Source organism: Papio anubis, chromosome 5 (genome assembly GCF_008728515.1).
Source record: "Papio anubis isolate 15944 chromosome 5, Panubis1.0, whole genome shotgun sequence".
Taxonomy (NCBI): Eukaryota; Metazoa; Chordata; class Mammalia; order Primates; family Cercopithecidae; genus Papio; species Papio anubis.
The window spans coordinates 169,158,291-169,176,900 of record NC_044980.1 but is presented as its reverse complement, the minus strand read 5'-3'; the positions used below and the strand labels follow the sequence as shown (position 1 = coordinate 169,176,900).

General features: G+C 41.8%; 1 protein-coding gene across 3 annotated transcripts in view; it reads right to left on the bottom strand.

The window, feature by feature from the left end:
* FAF2 (Fas associated factor family member 2) overlaps nucleotides 1-18,610 on the bottom strand; it is a 63,555-nt gene that overhangs the window by 11,185 nt on the left and 33,760 nt on the right. For all 3 annotated transcript variants that reach the window (XM_017960160.3, XM_009209609.1, XM_021939972.1), the window contains exons 3-8: nucleotides 11,747-11,881; nucleotides 9,215-9,291; nucleotides 6,299-6,437; nucleotides 4,555-4,640; nucleotides 4,364-4,455; nucleotides 1,993-2,170 (exon numbers count right to left, since the gene is read on the bottom strand). In XM_017960160.3, coding sequence (XP_017815649.1) covers nucleotides 1,993-2,170; nucleotides 4,364-4,455; nucleotides 4,555-4,640; nucleotides 6,299-6,437; nucleotides 9,215-9,291; nucleotides 11,747-11,881 — 707 coding nt within the window. The remainder of the gene's footprint in view (nucleotides 1-1,992; nucleotides 2,171-4,363; nucleotides 4,456-4,554; nucleotides 4,641-6,298; nucleotides 6,438-9,214; nucleotides 9,292-11,746; nucleotides 11,882-18,610) is intronic.

Here is an 18,610-nt window from a genome sequence, read left to right as displayed (position 1 = left end):
ACACAGTACTGTTATTATGAAGGGATCATCAACATCATATTTTACAAGTAAATACCATTTTGGGTTACTGCATTTTTGTACTGATCTCATAAAACCAAAACACACACATATACATCCATATACACATTGTAGCAGATCTGAAAATGTAGAGTTTTCAGAGTGATTCAGAGATTCCCTAATCAAAGATAAAACACTATATAACATTTGGCATAGCTCCTATTTTCTCTCCAACAAATTTCTGTTTTGTCTTACCCAAAATATTTAGCCAATCAAAATAGTTGAACAGATAAAACATTCTTGCTTTATACTTTCTTTAAAAATTAAGACAAAATTTACATGCAATGAAATGCACAGATCTTAATGTACAATTCAATGCATTTTGATAAATGTAACCACATAATCACCACTTCAATCAAGAAAGAACATTTCAGTTACCTCAGAAAGTTTCCTCTTCTATACATTTTTTTACACAGTTAAAATAACACTATATTTATAGGGTTTTGATCTTGCATTTTTCTTTTTTTTGGAGACAGGGTGTTGCTCTGTCACCCAGGCTAGAGTGCAGTGGTGCGATCATGACTCACTGCAGCCTCAACCTCCTAGGCTAAAGCAATCCTGCCACCTCAGCTTACAGACGTGTGCCGCCACGCCTAGCTAATTTTTGTATTTTTTGTAGAGATGGGGTTTCACCATGTTGCCCAGGCTGACCTCAAACTCCTGAGTTCAAGCGATCTTCTTACCTCAGCCTCCCGAAGTGCTGGGATTACAGGTATGAGCCAACATGCCCGGTCTGATTCTGCATTTTTCTAATATGTAACAAGCATGTCCCCATGTTATTAAAAGCTTTCCATAAATTTAAGTTTGTTTAACTTTCTTGAGGGCAAGTTGGCATTACAAATCAAAAGTCGTAAACATATACTTATATTGTCTCACCCAGAAACTGTACTTTCAGGAATTTAAATTTTAATCTAAGGAAACCATCACAAATTGCAAAAAATTATCTCCATGTATGCTATTTATAATAGTAACAAACAGAAAGTAATCCAAAAATCCAAAAAGAGTGGCCTGGTTAAATTATGATGTATTTAGATAATAGAATGTTATGCAGTAATTTTTAAAATGTGGCAGAATTTTTAATGATGAGGGAAAAGGCTGTGATACATTCTTACATGAAGAAAGGTTGTAAAAAAGTATTGTCCCAATTTTACAAATAAATGTGTACATACAGAGGGGTGTGTGTTGTGTGTAAAATTAAAAAAATATATAACAATGTTCAAGTGGTGGTAGGATTATCAGTGATTTTAAATTTCTTCCTTGTGCTTTTTTGTGGTTTTAGGATTTCCTATAATTAATGTACATAACTTATGTAATGGAGAGGAATTATAGCCATTCCACTTTTTTTTTTTACATCAAAGTTCTTTATATTGTATTCAGCTATTCTAAATACCACAATGTACATTCTTGAGCATAGAGGCCTGTCTTTATTTTGTTTATTCATTCATTTATTTTTTAAAGACAGCGTCCTGCTCTGTCATCCAGGCTGGAGTGCAGAGGCACAATCAGAGCTCACTGCCGCCTCCAACTCCTGGCCTCAAGCAATCCTCCCACCTCAGGCTCCCAAGTAGCTGGGACTACAGGCATGTACCACCATGCCTGGCTAATTTTTTCTTATTTTTTGTAGAGATGGGGTCTTACTTTGCTGCCCAGTCTGGGTTCAAGTAATCCTCCTGCCTCAGCCTCCTAATGTGGTAGGATTTCAGGTGTTAGCCACTGCACCCAGCCCTTGTTTTTATTTTGAACATCTCTAAGAACAGATTACCTGATATAGAGTAATTTAGGTCAAACTATGTAAATATTTTGACGATAAATGGGCAAAGCTAAAAGCTAACAGTGGCCTGATACACAGAAGAGGTCAGTATTGGTAGAGCCCCAGGTCAGCCCTCCAAATTTACAACTGGTCTCTCTCTGTTCCAGAAGGGAACTCCCTTGTACCTTTCTAGGCGTTCTGACACCAGGTAAGTCTGGTTAGCATCCATGATAAATGTCAGTTGGTTAATGAGGTCATCAGGTTGAATGAGGCCTTCTAGCCGTCCCACCACAGTCATCCTTCGATCCTTCAGCATAATCATGGCCAGGAATGGATAGGTGTTCTCTCGTAAAGCCTGTGAGACTGACAAAAAGACCCAACAGATCAAGGGCAGGACTTGACGGTGAAAAAGATCAACCCTTAGACTTTTCACAATGAGTGAGAGAGAACTATTTTAATCCTGGCTGAGGAAGACGGGAGGTATCATTTGGTCTCTGCCTTTCCCCACTTCCTAGTTTCTTTCTTTCTTTTTTTGAGCCAGGGTCTCACTATGTTGTTCAGGCTGGTCTCCAACTCCTGGGCTCAAGTGACCTGACCACCTCAGCCTCCTGAGTAGCTGGGAGTACAGGCGTGTGCCACCATGCCTAGTTCCTCCCAGTTTTGTAATCTTTTGTTTTTTTATCAATTTGCATGCCTATCCCTAGGTGCTTGACTAGAATAAGACAGGCTTTCCTGGTGGCGGTGTGGTTGTTGTGATGATGCCAGGGAAGGCTGCAGAGTTCAAGGATAATGTCTACTTGATGGTAGGAAAAGGATCTATGAAGAATCTGGCAGTTTTTCCCTGTACAAGGGCTCAAACCTAAAAGGGCACAAGGCTGCAAGTCTCAGCTTGATGATACTGATGATAATCTCCACCATCGTCTTTTTTCTCTTGCCTAATCCTTTCCTTACCCTTTCTCCCCATGTATCTTTTCTCTACCCGTAAAAAGGTTAGTTTTTCTGTTCCAAAGAAGTTTATTAATAGAAAGTTGAGGCTGGGCTGGTAGCTCACACCTTTAATCCCAGCAGTTTTGGGAGGCCGAGGTGGTTGGGTCATTTGAGGTCAGGGATTCGAGACCAGCCTGGCCAACATGATGAAACCCCATCTCTACAAAAAATACAAAAATTAGTAGGGCATGGTGGTACGTCCCTGTAATTCCAGCTACTTGGGAGGCTGAGGCAGGAGAATCACTTGAACCCGGGAGGTGGAGGCTGCAGTGAACCAAGATTGCACCACTGCACTCCAACCTGGGTAACAGAGTAAGACTTGGTCTCAAAAAAAACCAAAAAAAAAACAAAAAGAAAATTGGTTTCCAAATGACTAAACTTTTTACCATAACAGAGTTTTATCTATGTTTTCCTTATGGTGTGAAATAAGAGATTTTATAAACTTCTATTAAAAAAAGTCCTTACCTTCCTTCTACTCACAACCTCCCTTCCGCCCCTGTCAAAGCTGTATTAGAATGGCAAAATGCATGCAGGAATTTGGATGTTTAAAAACAAATAGGCTGAAGATTCAGATTCCGGGATGCAGGGACAACATCTGCCGCATCTTTGGTTCTAAAGTCATGGCACAGTATGTGGCATGCTAATATAAACTCAAAGGTTGCTGGATACAAGTAGCCGCAAAAATGACTACATTCTTCCTCACTGGATGCCTTCATATCTTTTACTAAACGCCTAAAAATACTTATCTCTAAAGATCTGAACTTTCCAAATCCATGTTAGTACTCAAGGTACTCAAACAACTGACTCACTATGCAAGGGCTCTGTTAAAATTGTTGATGAAAAGAATAAACTCTTCAGTAAAAAGCCCATTAAGATTAAAGGCAAGCTGCTAGCCAAGACTGGATATTTCTATGAATGTGGCAGGCTTTGGCAATGCTGAATGTGAAGAATGGGCTTTAGAATCTGGCAGACCCAATCATAGGCTACAACTTGCTAATTATGGCGGGGCGCAGTGGCTCACACCTGTAAACCCAGCACTTTGGGAGGCTGAGGTGGGCTGATCACTTGAGTCCAGGAGTCTGAAGCCACATGGTGAAACCCTGTCTCTACTAAAAATACAAAAAAATTAACTAGGTGTGGTGGCACACACCAGTAGTTCCAGCTACTCAGGAGGCTGAGGCAGGACCATCGCTTGAACCCAGGAGGTGGAGGCTGCAGTGAGCCAAGACTGCGCCACTGCACTCCAGCCTGGGTGACAGAGCAAGACTCCATCTCAAAAAAAAAATTTTAATTAAATAAAAAACAAAAAAATAAAACTTGCTAATTGTGTGATCTTCAGCCAGTGGCTTAAACTCTCTGAGCCTGTTTCCTAAACCATAAAGTGAAGGTAATATGACCCCCTATCTCTCAGGACTGCTGAGAGGATTAAATGAGACAATATAAAACAGCAACTAGCATTGTATCCTACCACAGAACGAACACTCTTGTAATAAATGGCATGGCATGTCTTTCCAGACTATTCCAAAGATTCTCCAACAACCTGAATGAGGCAGAAGAAACATAACTTACCCCTGTATCCCTCAGGTTTGTTTGTAGAGCATGCCCAGAAGAGCATCCTTGTGTTTATTAGTGAAATAACTTCAGGTGCACAGAGTGTGTTGCTGTAGAAAGGTACGAAAAGGACATGAGAACAACTTGCTGACTACGAACTGTCATCAGAAAGAGTCAGAAAAGAGAAGGAAAATAATCAATCCACTTACCGACAAAACTCATCAGAGTCCTGGTGATCATCTCCATGAAGATAAACCAAAAGAAAGCGAAGCTCCCGTTTGGCATCGTTAAGTGCCTGTGAGAAACAAGATCACTCATTATTACGAAGACTGTGCCTTGAGCTTATATTTGGGCTAAGGGTCCTAATGGATACAGTTATGTATTTAAGAACAAAAGGAAAAAATAAGGAAAAAAGTGAGCGAGAAATCAGAAAATTCCTGAGCTCCTACCTTCACACCCCTGGCATTGCTCTCCCTATAGAAACTCCATGCTAACAAGCTTTAATGAAAAGGTTTTAGTGTTGTTAGGATTCAAACTGTAACAGACACATGAGAGTAGACAGGCTTACAAATACAGGTTCCCAACAAATCACAGAAAAGTCAGCTGCACCCACAGTCTAAGGAAGATTAAAAACAGGCGAATCTGACCATATGAAAGGGAGGTGAGAATTTTTCTACTTCACAGCTACAACATCCTTGTAAGTAAAAAATAACCATGAAGACAACCCTGATCCTAGGCCATATGGAGTAGTAATGATGGACTGTACGATCCAAAGGCATTCTAAAGAGCACAGGGTGTAAAAGACTTTCAAAGACTTTCATCCAAGACTCCTGTGCGTGCTTCTGCGTGTGCGTGCTCCTGAGTACACTATACGGTACAACTGCTGACATGGCCAAGGGTGGTCTACCCTCAGGATCATAGCAGAGAGGGTACACGGGAGGTGCTCATCTCACTCATCTCTGTATCTTTAGCACTGAGGACACTGCCTGGCATACAGTAGGTGCTCAGTGTTTGTTGAGTGGGGTGGGAACAGCCACTGAGGAGACTGACTATGATAAAAAGCAGATATGGGAAAATCAAAGCAGGAAGCAAGGGTGAACATTTTTCTCTTTCTCCAGATAGATTCAGGAATTCTGGAGGCTGCATAATAGAACCCCCTTGTGCCTATTCCCACGGCATTCCCACAGTTTTTCCTATTCCCATAGTGTTAATTCTATGTATTTCTCTGGCAAATTAGGGGCATACCTAACACCCACAGAACTCTAATTTTTCCTCCCCTGAATGGTCAGGTCTTGAGTCAAAGGTCTACATAGCTGAGGTTGAATGAGATGTGCTACCCTGAGTCTATGGTCTATGTCCTTGTTCAATTCTGTGAGAGATAAAGAAGATTTAGGCTTTGCCTTCAAGGGGCTTACAGTCTGGTAGCAGAGATTAGACATGAACACAAATAATATAGGAAAGAATATAAAATTGCTATCAAGTTTTAAAAGCTATGGAAGAACAAAGGGAAAGATTAGTATTCTAGATTGTGAGACAGTGGAGGACAGGGCACAACAATCAGGGATAGTTATAAGTGGGGAGCGACATGAGCTGGTTGAAGGACTGGTAAGATTCCAATTAGCAAAAATGTGAGGAAGGCATTCCATATGGAGGGACCAGCAAAAGCAAAGGCACAGAGGTAGGCAAGTATGGACTATGTTCAGGGAATGAGCCAGCTGGAACTGAGGGTATGGTAAAGTAAGTTATGCAGAAAAGACCTCAAAAGAAGGGCAGCATTAGATCAAAGAGGGGCCAGCTACAGGGTTTAGTCTTTTTTTATTACCCCCTGTAAGCACTGAAGAGCTAATTAAGGTTTTCAAGTAAAAGAAGGACATGATCAGTACTGGGCTATGCTTTCCTTTGAGGGTAGAATCATCTCAGTAAGTTGGCATCTACATGGTTTGCGGCACTGACCTGGCTGTACGTTCCCTGGTAGAAGACAGGGTGTGCCCTCCCATATTTCTCTTCAAAAGAGTGCATAAATGAAACAATGTCCCCAACGGGGTCAGTGACCCGGCTGCGAGGGTCAGGCCGTATAAAACGAAGAGCAAACCTGGGGAAGAAGGAATAAATATCACATGAATCCAGCTTACTATAGTGCATATGGAGTGGGCCAATTTGTACAGATTCCTGTAACAGAGCCAGAGGCATCGCAACAAAGGGAGGTGAATGGTCTGTGAGTGGACCATCAAATCCGAGAGTAGAGTCTGGTTCAAAAGCCATAAAGCAGCAAGTGTTATTCTATTGCTTGTTCAGGAAGAATGCAAACTACTGGGATTATAAATTCCAACACTGGCCTACATAAATTCTGAGTATTTTTTGTGGAACAATTTAGGGCTAGAAGGATTTGGAAGGGAAGACACAGTATCCAAAAAGATCACGTGTCAGGCTATGCATCCAGACTCTCTAGAATGGCACCATCTAAATACTGTAGCCACTAGTCGAATGTGGCTATTCTGAATTTAAATCTATTACATACAATTAAAATTCAGTTCCTTAGTAATGCTAGCCACATTTCAAGTGCTCAACAGCCACATGTTTAATGGTTTTCATATTGAACAGCGGAGATACAGAACACTTCTATCATCACAAAGAGTTCTACTGGACAGTGCTTTAGAACAGAGGTCACTTTCTGGTTGTCCTACTTGCTCCTCCTTCTCCTTTGTTTTCCTGGGATTTTGAATATTGAGTTCACAACCCCAAACTATTCAAATTATGGATAGGAACTTCAAATCTAAAGTTGTGGTTATGATTTGCTTGCTCTTCAAAGGGGCAAGTACATTTTGCTTGATGATTTATTGTTGATGGTATCCACGGAGGAAGTTATAAAACTGCTCCACAGTACCCTGGCAGATGTGGAGTACTGGCAGCTCTTGTAAAGTGAAGAATACATACCTAATGGTATCACACATCTGTTTCTAAAGGGCCTACCCTATTTGCATAGTACCATTTATTTATCCTTTGGGTTTCCAGAGAAGGCAATGGGACAGAGGCTAATGTGTTACCTAACATTAAACAAGCCGGTTGGATGATACAGCTGCATTAAAATTAGTAATACATGCCATGCATATTTTCCCTGGGAAAGCAAACAATATTCATTTACTTGGAAAATTTTCAGCACAGACAAGGTGATTAAACTATAATACTTTCCTTAACAAAAAGTGAACGAATTCATTATCCCAACAAATTCCCCGTGTATACAATTCTACTTGGAATTTCTCCCGAGTAATCAAACCAAATTCATCAACACAAACATTCCAGAGCGAATTAAAAGCACAAAATGTAGTAAGCTGTATATGTGGGGGAATGGTTAGAAATTCTTTAGTAGACTGATGTTTTAACTACTTTCTTTGAAATTAAGCATTTTAGAATTATCTCTTAAAGGCTTTATTTTTTTTTCCTCATTATACAATATTCCTACAATCTACACAATGTAGGACAATCAGCTTTTTTTATTTTTTAGAGAAAAACAGAGATGTCAACTTAGTTTTCATTATGATTTTAAAGGTTTTTACCTGTTCATTCTTAAATAAAACGGGGATGGAAAGAGTACTAAGCAATTAATTGATGACCATGAAGAACGTTGCTAAAGCAAGAAAGTCATTAAGCCGATAGCCTCATAAAACACCAAGGGGCCAATATAAAAGGTACTATCTGACCCTTGTACTTATGCAGCTGCTGGACCTACACCTTCAGACTCTGCGCCCTACAGCAGGGTAAAGGCTGTCCCATATTTGAAGGGAGGTACAGGTTCCCCGTATACACAAGGCCCAGACTACACATCCCAGTTCCATCTGCTCGCCTGGATGCCCATGAACATTTTAGTTCCCCATATCTGGCTCTGGGCCAGATAACCCAAGCGTGACGTGCTAGGAAGTTGTGCCTCACTCATTTTCTGGCCCTGGACCCTCTGTAGCTTCCAATGATGAGCTCTTTTAATGGTACATGAAGGAAGCTAGAAGAAAGGTGAAGGTATGAAGCAAGTGGGTATATACATAAAAGGGTCCGGTGTTTGCAACCTAGGGGTTGCTGGAGCAAAGTGAAAAGGTACAGAAGGTACCAGGCGTGGTGGCTCACTTGAGGCCAGGAGCTCAAGATCAGCCAGGCCAACAAAATGAGACTCCATCTCTACTGTCTCTAGTAAAAATACAAAAATTAGCTGGGCGTGGTGGCGCATGCCTGTAATCCCAGCTACTTGGGAGGCTGAGGTATGAGAATCGCCTGAACTCAGGAGGTGAAGGTTGCAGTAAGTCGAGATGGTGGCACTGCACTCCAGCCTGGGCGACGGCAACAGAGCAAGACTCTGTTTCAAAAAAAGAGAAAAAAAAAAAAAAAAGAAAGAAAAGGTATAACGGGAGTGTCTAGAGAGGTCCAACTATTGTGGGAGGAATCAAGGGCAAACTGGGTAATCTCAGAGCAAGAGAATTTGTTGGGATTGTGAGTAGTCAGGTGAAGAAGTAGTTTAGGAAAAAAGTTCTAAGGAGTGTGAAGCTAGGAGATGACAGTGGTTAGAAAGGAAAGGGTGTGGACATCAACTACGAAGTGTAGAGGTGACAAATATGGTTGGGGGAGGGGGAGACAATATAGCCAGACTGGTTTTTGCAAACAATAGGTAAGACTGATGTAAAAACAATTTCATTTCACAATGCCTGCCAATGCTTCAACAATTTAAAATACTTTTATACTGTATTAAAAGACAGTTCGGAAAGAGTATTCAATCTCATGACAAATTGGCAAGTCAACATTGATAGAGCATAAAACTTATTTTGGCCTAAATTTGAGCTCTGAAGTCTTACTATTCTGCTAACACATAAATCCAAAGGTACATACCTAAATATATCAAGTATCGTGTAATAGGTAAACCGGAATGGAAGCATTATCAAGTAATAACCCCATCCAAGCAGCCCCTGAAAGTCCAAAAACAAAGTTAGACACAATTCTCTCAATCTCTAATATTTTATCAAATGGCTAGGTCAGATTTTCTGACTCTTTTTTGTCCTTCCATGTGATTTGTTCCTCTAAAATACAGTTCCTTCTTCCTGGCCACCTCATCCTTCCTAAGTGCCACCATCTTTGGTCTTATTTCATCTTACTATCATTTTCTTTTTCGCATAATTTTTGTATTAAATCTGCTTTAAGGTCCAGAGCTGTGTCTCCTGCCTATAATCCCAGCACTTTGGGAGGCTGAGGAGGGCAGATCACCTGAGGTCAGGAGTTTGAGATCAGCCTGGCCAACATGATGAAACTCCATCTCTACTAAAAATACAAAAATTAGCCAGGCATGGTGGCATGCACCTGTAGTCCCAGCTACTTGGGGAGGCTGAGGCAGGAGAATTGCTTGAACCCAGGATATGGAGGTTGCAATGATCTGAGATCGCGCCACTGAACTCCAGCCTGGGGGCAGAGCAAGACTCTGTCTCAAAAACAAACAAACAAACAAACAAAAACCAAAACTGCTTTAATACTTATTTTTGACAGCTACTTATATACTTGTCAAATTCAGTTGCAAGTTAATGTCCCCCAAATGATACATACTCATTCTTTCCTTTTTAGGAATATGGTACACAGAAATAGGCCAGGCTCGGTGGCTCACGCCTGTAATCCCAACACTTTGGGAGGCTGAGGCAGATGGATCACCTGAGGTCAAGAGTTCGAGACCAGCCTGGTCAACATGGTGAAACCCTGTCTCTACTAAAAATACAAAAATTAGCTAGGTATAGTGGCTCACACCTGTAATCCCAGCACTTTGGGAGGCCAAGGCAGGCAGATCACTTGAAGTCAGGAGTTTGGGACCAGCCTGGCCAACATGGTGACACCCCATCTCTACTAAAAATACAAAAATTAGCCAGGCGTGGTGGTGGGCGCCTGTAATCCCAGCTACTCGGGAGGCTAAGGCAGGAGAATCGCTTGAACCTGGGAGGCAGAGGTTGCAGTGAGCTGAGATCACGCCACTGCACTCCAGCCTGGGCAACAGAAGGAGATTCTGTCCCAAAACAAAACACACAAACATAAAAACCTAAAATAATGTATATAGAAATAGGAAGAAAGATAATCACTATTACTAACCTTGGACATTGGTATATAAATGTTAAATAATTATATTAACCACAATGACAAATCCCCATATAGCTGCTTATCTTAGTAATAATGCTAATTATTATTGCTGTTATTAATTATTAAAACTAGCATACATCCAGGGCTTTATAGTTTATAAAGCATTTCACAGATGTCACATTGTGTTAACCTGAGACACTTTCTGTGTCTGCGGACAGGAAGCTCTGGAGCCCCACGGCTGACATGGGAATCTGCTACTGTACTTCAGAAAACCACAAAGCACTACTTAGAAACATGTTTTAAAACATCAAGTAGGCCAAGTGCAGTGGCTCAAGCCTGTAATTTCAGCACTTTGGGAGGCGGAGGTGGGCAGATAACTTGAGCTCAGGAGTTCAAGACCAGCCTAGGCAACATAGCAAGACCCCATCTCTACAAAAAATACAAAAATTAACCAGGATGGTGGCGCACACCTGTAGTCCCAGTTACTCAGGAGGCTGAGGTGGAGGACTGCTTGAGCCCGGGAGGTCTAGCCTGCAGTGAGCCAAGATTGTGCCACTGCACTCCAGGCTGGGTGACAGAGTGAAACACTGTCTCAAACAGAACAAAACAAAACAAAAATCAAGTACTCCACAAAAAGGCTTGATGATGGAGAAAATTCTAACTGTTGCAATGTTAAAGGGAATGTTCTCTTAGGATTCTAAATGCAAGTATAAAAGTATAAGAAGTGAGTATAACCCCAAGGATAAGAAAAAGAAAGTCCAAGAAGTTCTTCAGAGTTCATTATCAGGTACACATCTGACTTCCTTCACTAGACTGTGAAAAATTGAATTTGAAATGGGAAGATTGGCTCTTTATTCATGTCTGGATCCCCAGTAGCAAAATACCAGGCTATTGGAGTGCTCTTAAATATCTGTCAAATTTAAGTGAACCACCTCCTTGCTACTAGCCCTTCAAGGCTAATTTCAAAGACGTGGCCAAAGCTCCTACAAAGATTCCATGTACTTCCTCAAAAGTAGTTTAAGATTAAGTAAACTGAAGCAACAAAGAACTTGAGTAAACAAATTGTAACTTAAGAGATAGAAAACACTCTCCAAATAACTGGCAAAGAATAGAAAACAAAAAACTTAGCAGTTTCTATAACAATTCCTTGAGGAATCAAGGCAAAATTATATACCTAAGGGGCCAAGTCTAACTAACAGGTTTACATTCTAAATATTTATTTTGCTCCTGTCACAGGGAGATCAATATAACCAAGTGAATATACTTAAAAATAAAAATGGGGGAAATTCCAGCTATGAAATAACTTGCCCTTGGTTGAGGTCTTGAGACAACATAGCTGTAGATCCTGTGGTCAGCTGTATTAACCTGCAGGGGTCGTGATGGAGGCGGGTTGAAAACACTAGGTACACCCTCTTGTTCATTCAATCTGTCCTGTACAGCAGCCTGAGAAGGAAAACAGAGTAGCAAGAGTTTCAGTGATGCTCAAATCAACCCAGAAAAAGAGAGGCAACTATTGCGTGGTATTCCAAAATAGGATGGCCAGTAATACACCAAAAGGTCACTTGAGGAGTGTGCCTTCACGGACCTTTTAACCGGCTATACTGGGAGGCAATGTGGAGAGATGGCTCCAGAATGCATACACAGTAGAGGAGACGAGGAGACTTGTCTGGAAGCTACATTTATGCAGCAAGCACACTGCCTTTATTCAGATGGTATGTATTATTTAGGGTTGCTGGGATATAAAGTGCTTCACTGTACAATCCCAGGAAAAGCCATCCTCAGAGAATACAATGTGGGTGGTACCCCTGGAGTTATGCAGTGAAGCAGTCCTGATGAGTGGCATCTGATGAAGGGGTTTGCAGCAGAGAAGCTTCGGTCTGATCCTAGCTCCATCTCTCAGAAAAGGTGCTCAATGTATGAGCCTTAGGTCAGGTGCGGTGGCTCAAACCTGTAATCCTAACACTTTGGGAGGCTGAGGTGAGAGGATTGCTTGAGCCCAGAGACCACAAATTCGAGACCAGCCGGGGCAATGAAGCGAGACCCTGTCTCTAAAAATAAAAAATAAAGAAGAAAAAAACATGAGCCTCAGTTTCCTTATGTGCAAAATAAAGGAACAATATTTCTCAGAGTTAATCTAAAAATGTAATGAGTTGGCCGTACATAAAGATCCTAATACAACTCCTGCCAGACTACTGATACGCAGTTTAAAACACTCATTCCCTCCTGAACTCTGTCCTTAAAATAGATATTTATCTCACTGTAGTAAAAAAAAGTTGGCCTTACCCAAAGAGATATCTGGCCTTTGCCTTTTGGGAGGTAATCTATGTCAGACCTGATAAGCATGTCTTTGTTACCAGATTTTAGGTTGCAGCTGCAACACCCAGTAGTCTTAGGGTGAAAGCTGGCCATGCCAGAAAGACCAACCATGTGGTTTAGGGTAGGGAACTTTGGACAACTTGGTATCAGTTGACTTGAAGATTGAGTTCAACCATGTGGGCAGCCAAGCAAATCAATCATGCCTATGTAATGATGCCCTAATAAATACTCTGGAAGCACTGAAGCTTCCCTGGTTGGCAATACAGTAGTCCCTCCTTATCCACAGGGATATATTCCAAGACCTCTAGTAGATTCCTGAAATCATGTATAGTACCAAACTTGAATGCTGTCAATCGGAAGCTGTTTCTCTTCATGTCTTCCACTCAGAAAATGCCTTTTCCATCTTAACTAAACTTATCATGCACTGTGGCTGCAATTTTTGCAGAAGTGTGACAACAAAACTAGCATGAATTTCTTTTTCTTTCTTCACAATTTCACAAACACAAGCTAGATCTTACCAACCTCAGCATACAATTTTTTTTTTATTTCCTTATTAAGTCAGGAACTTTAACCCTTTTTTTTTCTTGAGACGGAGTCTTACTCTGTTGCGCTGGCTGGAGTGCAGTGACATGATCTCAGCTCACTGCAACCTCCCCACCCCGGGTTCAAGCGATTCTGCTGCCTCTCAGACTCCCGAGTAGCTGGGATTACAGGCTCCTGCCACCGTGCCCGGCTAATTTTTGTATTTTTAGTAGAGACAGGATTTCACCATCTTGGCCAGGCTGGTCTTGAACGCCTCACCTCATGATCTACCCACCTTGGCTTCCCAAAATGCTGGGATTACAGGCATGAGCCACCACGCCTGGCCAGGAACTTTAACCTTTTCACTTAAAGGACACATTTCCTGGCTTCTCTCTGGCATATCTGAGTTGCCAGTATCACTACTCTTGTGCTTTGGGGCCAATATTAAGTAAAATAGGGGGACCTGAACAAAAGCACTGTAATGGCACAACAGTTGATCTGATAACAGCTACTAATTGACTAACACGTGGGTCTGTATACAGCGTGGAGACACTGAACAAAGGGATAATTAACGTTCTGGGTAAGGTAGAGTGGGACAGAGTGAGATTTCATCATGCTTCTCAGAACAGCATGCATTTTAAAACTTATGAATTGTTTATTTCTGGAATCTTACACCTAAAATTTTCAAACCACAGTTGTTTACGAGTAACTGAAACCACAGAATGTGAAACTGTGGGTAGGAGGGGGCTACTATACTTCATGCATATTGTCATACATCTATGCCAAGAAGGTAATGTCTCCTGACTCTGCAGGAGCGTAGTATGCAAGCTTCATGTCCAAAATCCTTTTAGTATGCAAGCTTCATGTCCAAAATCCTTTTAGTATGCAAGCTTCATGTCCAAAATCCTTTTAGACTCTGCCCCCTTTTTCTCTTTTTTTTGAGACGGAGTCTAGCTCTGTCACCAGGCTGGAGTGCAGTGGTGCAATCTTGGCTCACTGTAACTTCCGCCTCCCAGGTTCAAGCAATTCTCCCACCTCATTCTCCCGAGTAACTGGGATTACAGGCAGGTACTGCCGCGCCCAGCTACTTTTTGTATTTTTAGTAGAGATGGGGTTTCACCATGCTGGCCAGGATGGTCTTAAACTCCCCACCTCGTGATCCACTCACCTCGGCCTCCCAAAGTGCTAGGATTTCAGGCATGAGCCATGACACCTGGCTAATTCTGCCCTATTTGTCTCTTCCGTCAGCTGCTTTTAATGTATATGTTCCCTATAATAAACTATAACTATGACTGTAACAGCTTTCAGTGAGTTCTAGTGAATTAGCAAATCTGAAGATGGTTTTGCGACCATCTGAAACTGCAGGTGGTTTCAGAAGTGAAAGTGGTCTTTTGGAGGGCAGTGTGCCCTCTAAACTCAATTACTCGCTTCAAACTTGAAATTTGGCTAATATTAAGTAGGCCCCTAGTTTTATAATTCATTGAGGAAAGAATAATCTTTCAACAAATGATGCTGAGATAATTGGATATCCACATGCAAAAGGAAGTGGATTAACCCCTAGATCACACTATACATAAAAAGTAACTACAAATACATCAAATACATCAAAAACCTAAATATAAGAGCTGAAATTATAAAACTCTTAAAACAAGGGTATAAATCTTCACAACCTCAGATTAAGCAAAAGTATCTTAGATATGACAACAAAAGCACAAGCGACAAAAGAAAAAAGTAGATAAATTGGACTTCATCAAAAAGAAAAACTTTTCTGCATCAAATTACACTATCATGAATGGGGCAAGATGGCATGCACCTGTAGTCCCAGCTATCAGGGAGGGTAAGGGAGGAGGGCTTCTTGAGCCCAGGAGTTCAAGGTTACAGTAAGCTATGGTCATGCCATTGCACTCTAGCCTGGGCAACAAACCAAGACTCCATCTCTCAAAAAAACCAAAATACAAAAACCACAAACCACTATCAAGAGAGTAAAAAGATAACTCACAGAATGGGAGAAAACATTTGCAAATCAAATATCAGATAAGCGCCAGGCATGGTGGCTCATGTCTGTAATCACAGCACTTTGGAAAGACAAGGTGGGAGAATCACTGGAGCCCAGGAGTTTAAGACAAGCCTGGTCAATACAGCGAGACCCCATCTGTACAAAAAATAAAAAAATAAAGTATTAGTTGGGCGTGGTGGTGTGTGCTTGTAGTCCTAGCTACTCAGGAGGCTGAAGTGAAAGGATCACTTGAGTCCGGCAGGTCAAGGCTGCAGTTAGCCATAACAGTACCACTGTACTCCAGCCTGGGCAACAGAGAGAAATCCTGTCTCAAAAAACACAAACTGGCCAGACATGCTGGCTTACACCTGTAATTCCAGCAATTTGGGAGGCAGAGGCGAGTGGATCACTTGAGGCCAGGAGTTCAAGATCAGCCTGGCCAACATGGAGAAACCTCGCCTTTAGTAAAAATACAAAAATTAGCCGGGCATGGGGCACTTGTAGTCCCAGCCACTCAGGAGGCTGAGGAAGGAAAACTGTTTGAACCTGGGAGGTGGAGGCTGCAGTGAGTCGTGATCATGCCACTGCACTCTAGCCTGTGCCACAGAGTGAAACTTCATCTCAAAAAAAACAAAAACAAAAACAAAAACTTTCACAGCTCAACATGAAAAAGATAATCAAATTTAAAAACTGGCAAAGGACCTGAATAGACATTTTTGCAAAGAAGATACACAAATGTTCAACAAGAATATGAAAAAATATTCAACATAATTTTAGCCACTAGGGAAATGCAAATCAAAACCACATAGAGAGAGTACTTCACACTCACTAGGGTGAGTATGATCTAAAAGACAAATATTAACAAGTGTTGGTGAGGGTGTGGAGAAATTGAGACCTTCATACAATGCTGTTGGGAATTTAAAATGGTATTATCACTTTGAAAACAGTCTGGGAGCTCTTCAAAAGGTTAAACATAGTGTTACCATATGACTCAGAGAAGTCCATTCCTAGGTATAGACCCAAGAGAAATGAAAACACATATTCACACAAAAACTTGAACACTAGGGCCTGGTGTGGTAGTGTGGGCCTGTAGTTCCATCTACTTGAAGCTGAGGTCAGAGGAATGCTTGAGCCCAGGAGTTCAACTGCAGTGAGCTATGATCAAACCTGCACTCCAGCTTGGGTGACAGAATAAGACCTTGTCTCTCTTTCTCTCTTTTTTTTTTCCCTTTGAGACGGAGTCTCGCCCTGTCGCTCAGGCTGGAGTGCAGTGGTGCGATCTCGGCTCACCGCAAGCTCTGCCTCCCAGGTTCACGCCATTCTCCTGCCTCAGCCTCCTGAGTAGCTGGGACTACAGGCACCCGCCACCACGCCCGGCTAATTTTTTGTATTTTTAGTAGAGACGAGGTTTCACCATGTTAGCCAGGATGGTCACGATCTCCTGACCTCATGATCTGCCCGCCTCAGCCTCCCAAAGTGTTGGGATTATAGGTGTGAACCACCACGCCCGGCCCAAACCTGTCTCTTAAAAATAAAAAAACAAGGCCAGGTGCGGTGGCTCATGCCTGTAATCCCAGCACTTTGGGAGGCCAAGGTGAGTGGATCGGAAGGTCAGGAGATCAAGACTAGCCTGGCCAGCATGGTGAAACCTCATCTCTACTGAAAATACAAAAAATTAGCCGGGTGTGGTGGCGCACACCTGTAATCCCAGCTACTCGGGAGACTGAGGCAGGAGAGTCGCTTGAACCCAGGAGGCAGAGGTTGCAATGAGCCAAGATCACACCATTGCACTCCAGCCTGGGCAACAAGAACAAAACTCCATCTCAAAAAAAATAAAAAGAAATAAAGATAAAAAAACAAAAAGCAAAACTCTCCAGATCCTCTGTTCCATTTCCTATGCTCATCTCATTTGCATTCATTTATTTTTTTTAAATTATACTTTAAGTTCTGGGATACATGTGCAGAATGTGCAGGTTTGTTACATAGGTATACACATGCCATGGTGGTTTGCTGCACCCATCAACCCGTCATCTACATTAGGTATTTCTCCTAATGCTATCCCTCCCCCAGACCCCCAGACCCCCAGACCCCCAGTCCCCCACCCTCCGAGAGGCCCTGTGTGTGATGTTCCCCTCCCATCATTTATTACAAACTGAAATTCTCTAGAATTAAGTTCCATAAGAGTAGGGACTCGGCTGGATGTGGTGGCTCACAACTGTAATCCCAGTACTTTGGGAAGCTGAGGCAGGAAGATTGCTTGAGCCCAGGAATTCAAGACCAGCTTGGGCAACACAGCAAGACCCCGTCTCCACAAAAACATTAAAAATTAGCTGGGCATGGTGTTACATGTTTGTAGTCCCAGCTATTTGGGAGGCTGGGGCAGGAAAATCGCTTGAGCCCAGAAGTCAAAGGCTGTAGTGAGGTACGCTTGTGCCGATGCGTTCCAGTCCAGGTGACAGAGCAAGACCCCGTCTTAAAAAAATTAAAAAAGAGTAAGGACTTACTTTTGTTCACTAATATAATGTCAGAGCCTGAGTTTAATTGCTCAAAAATGTGTTGAATAATGAAATCATATTAGGAATACATTTTTAGGAATCCAGCATCCTATTTAAATAGCAGATAATAATTAAAACAGTAATTTGAGATCAAAAAGGTGTTTGACAAAATTCAGCATCCACTCAGTATAAACTATTAATATACTAAGAATGGAAGGGAAACATCAACAGATATTTATTTCCATGTTATATGCTAGGAATACAGTAGTTAAAACAAAACAAAAAAATCTTTGTTCTTAGGGAGCTTACATCCTTGGGGATCTATCTCAAAGTAACAACTAACATCACACTTGCTAATAAAAAATCAGAGGCATGGTCAGGCGCGGTGGCACACGCGGGTAATCCCAGCACTTTGGAAGGCTGAGCAGGGCAGATCATCTGAGGTCAGCAGTTCAAGACCAGCATGGCCAACATGGTGAAACCCCATCTCTACTAAAAATACAAATTAGCCAGGTGCAGTGGTGTGCGCCTGTAATCCCAGCTACTCAGGAGGCTGAGGTAGGAGAATCGCTTGAACTTGGGAGGCAGAGGTTGCAGTGAGCAGAGAGCATGCCACTGCACTCTAGCCTGGGTGACAGAGCGAGACTCCGTCTCAAAAAAAAAAAAAAATTCAGAGGCATTATAGTGAGGACAAAACACTATTACCATTATCAACTGACAGTGTTTTAATTCTAGCTAATTCAATGGTCAAGGAGAAGAGCTGCAGAGAACATGACTACTCAGACAATCTCAAAGAATGTAAGAAGAAGGTTCACATCAAAACATCTGGTTAAAAACTAAATA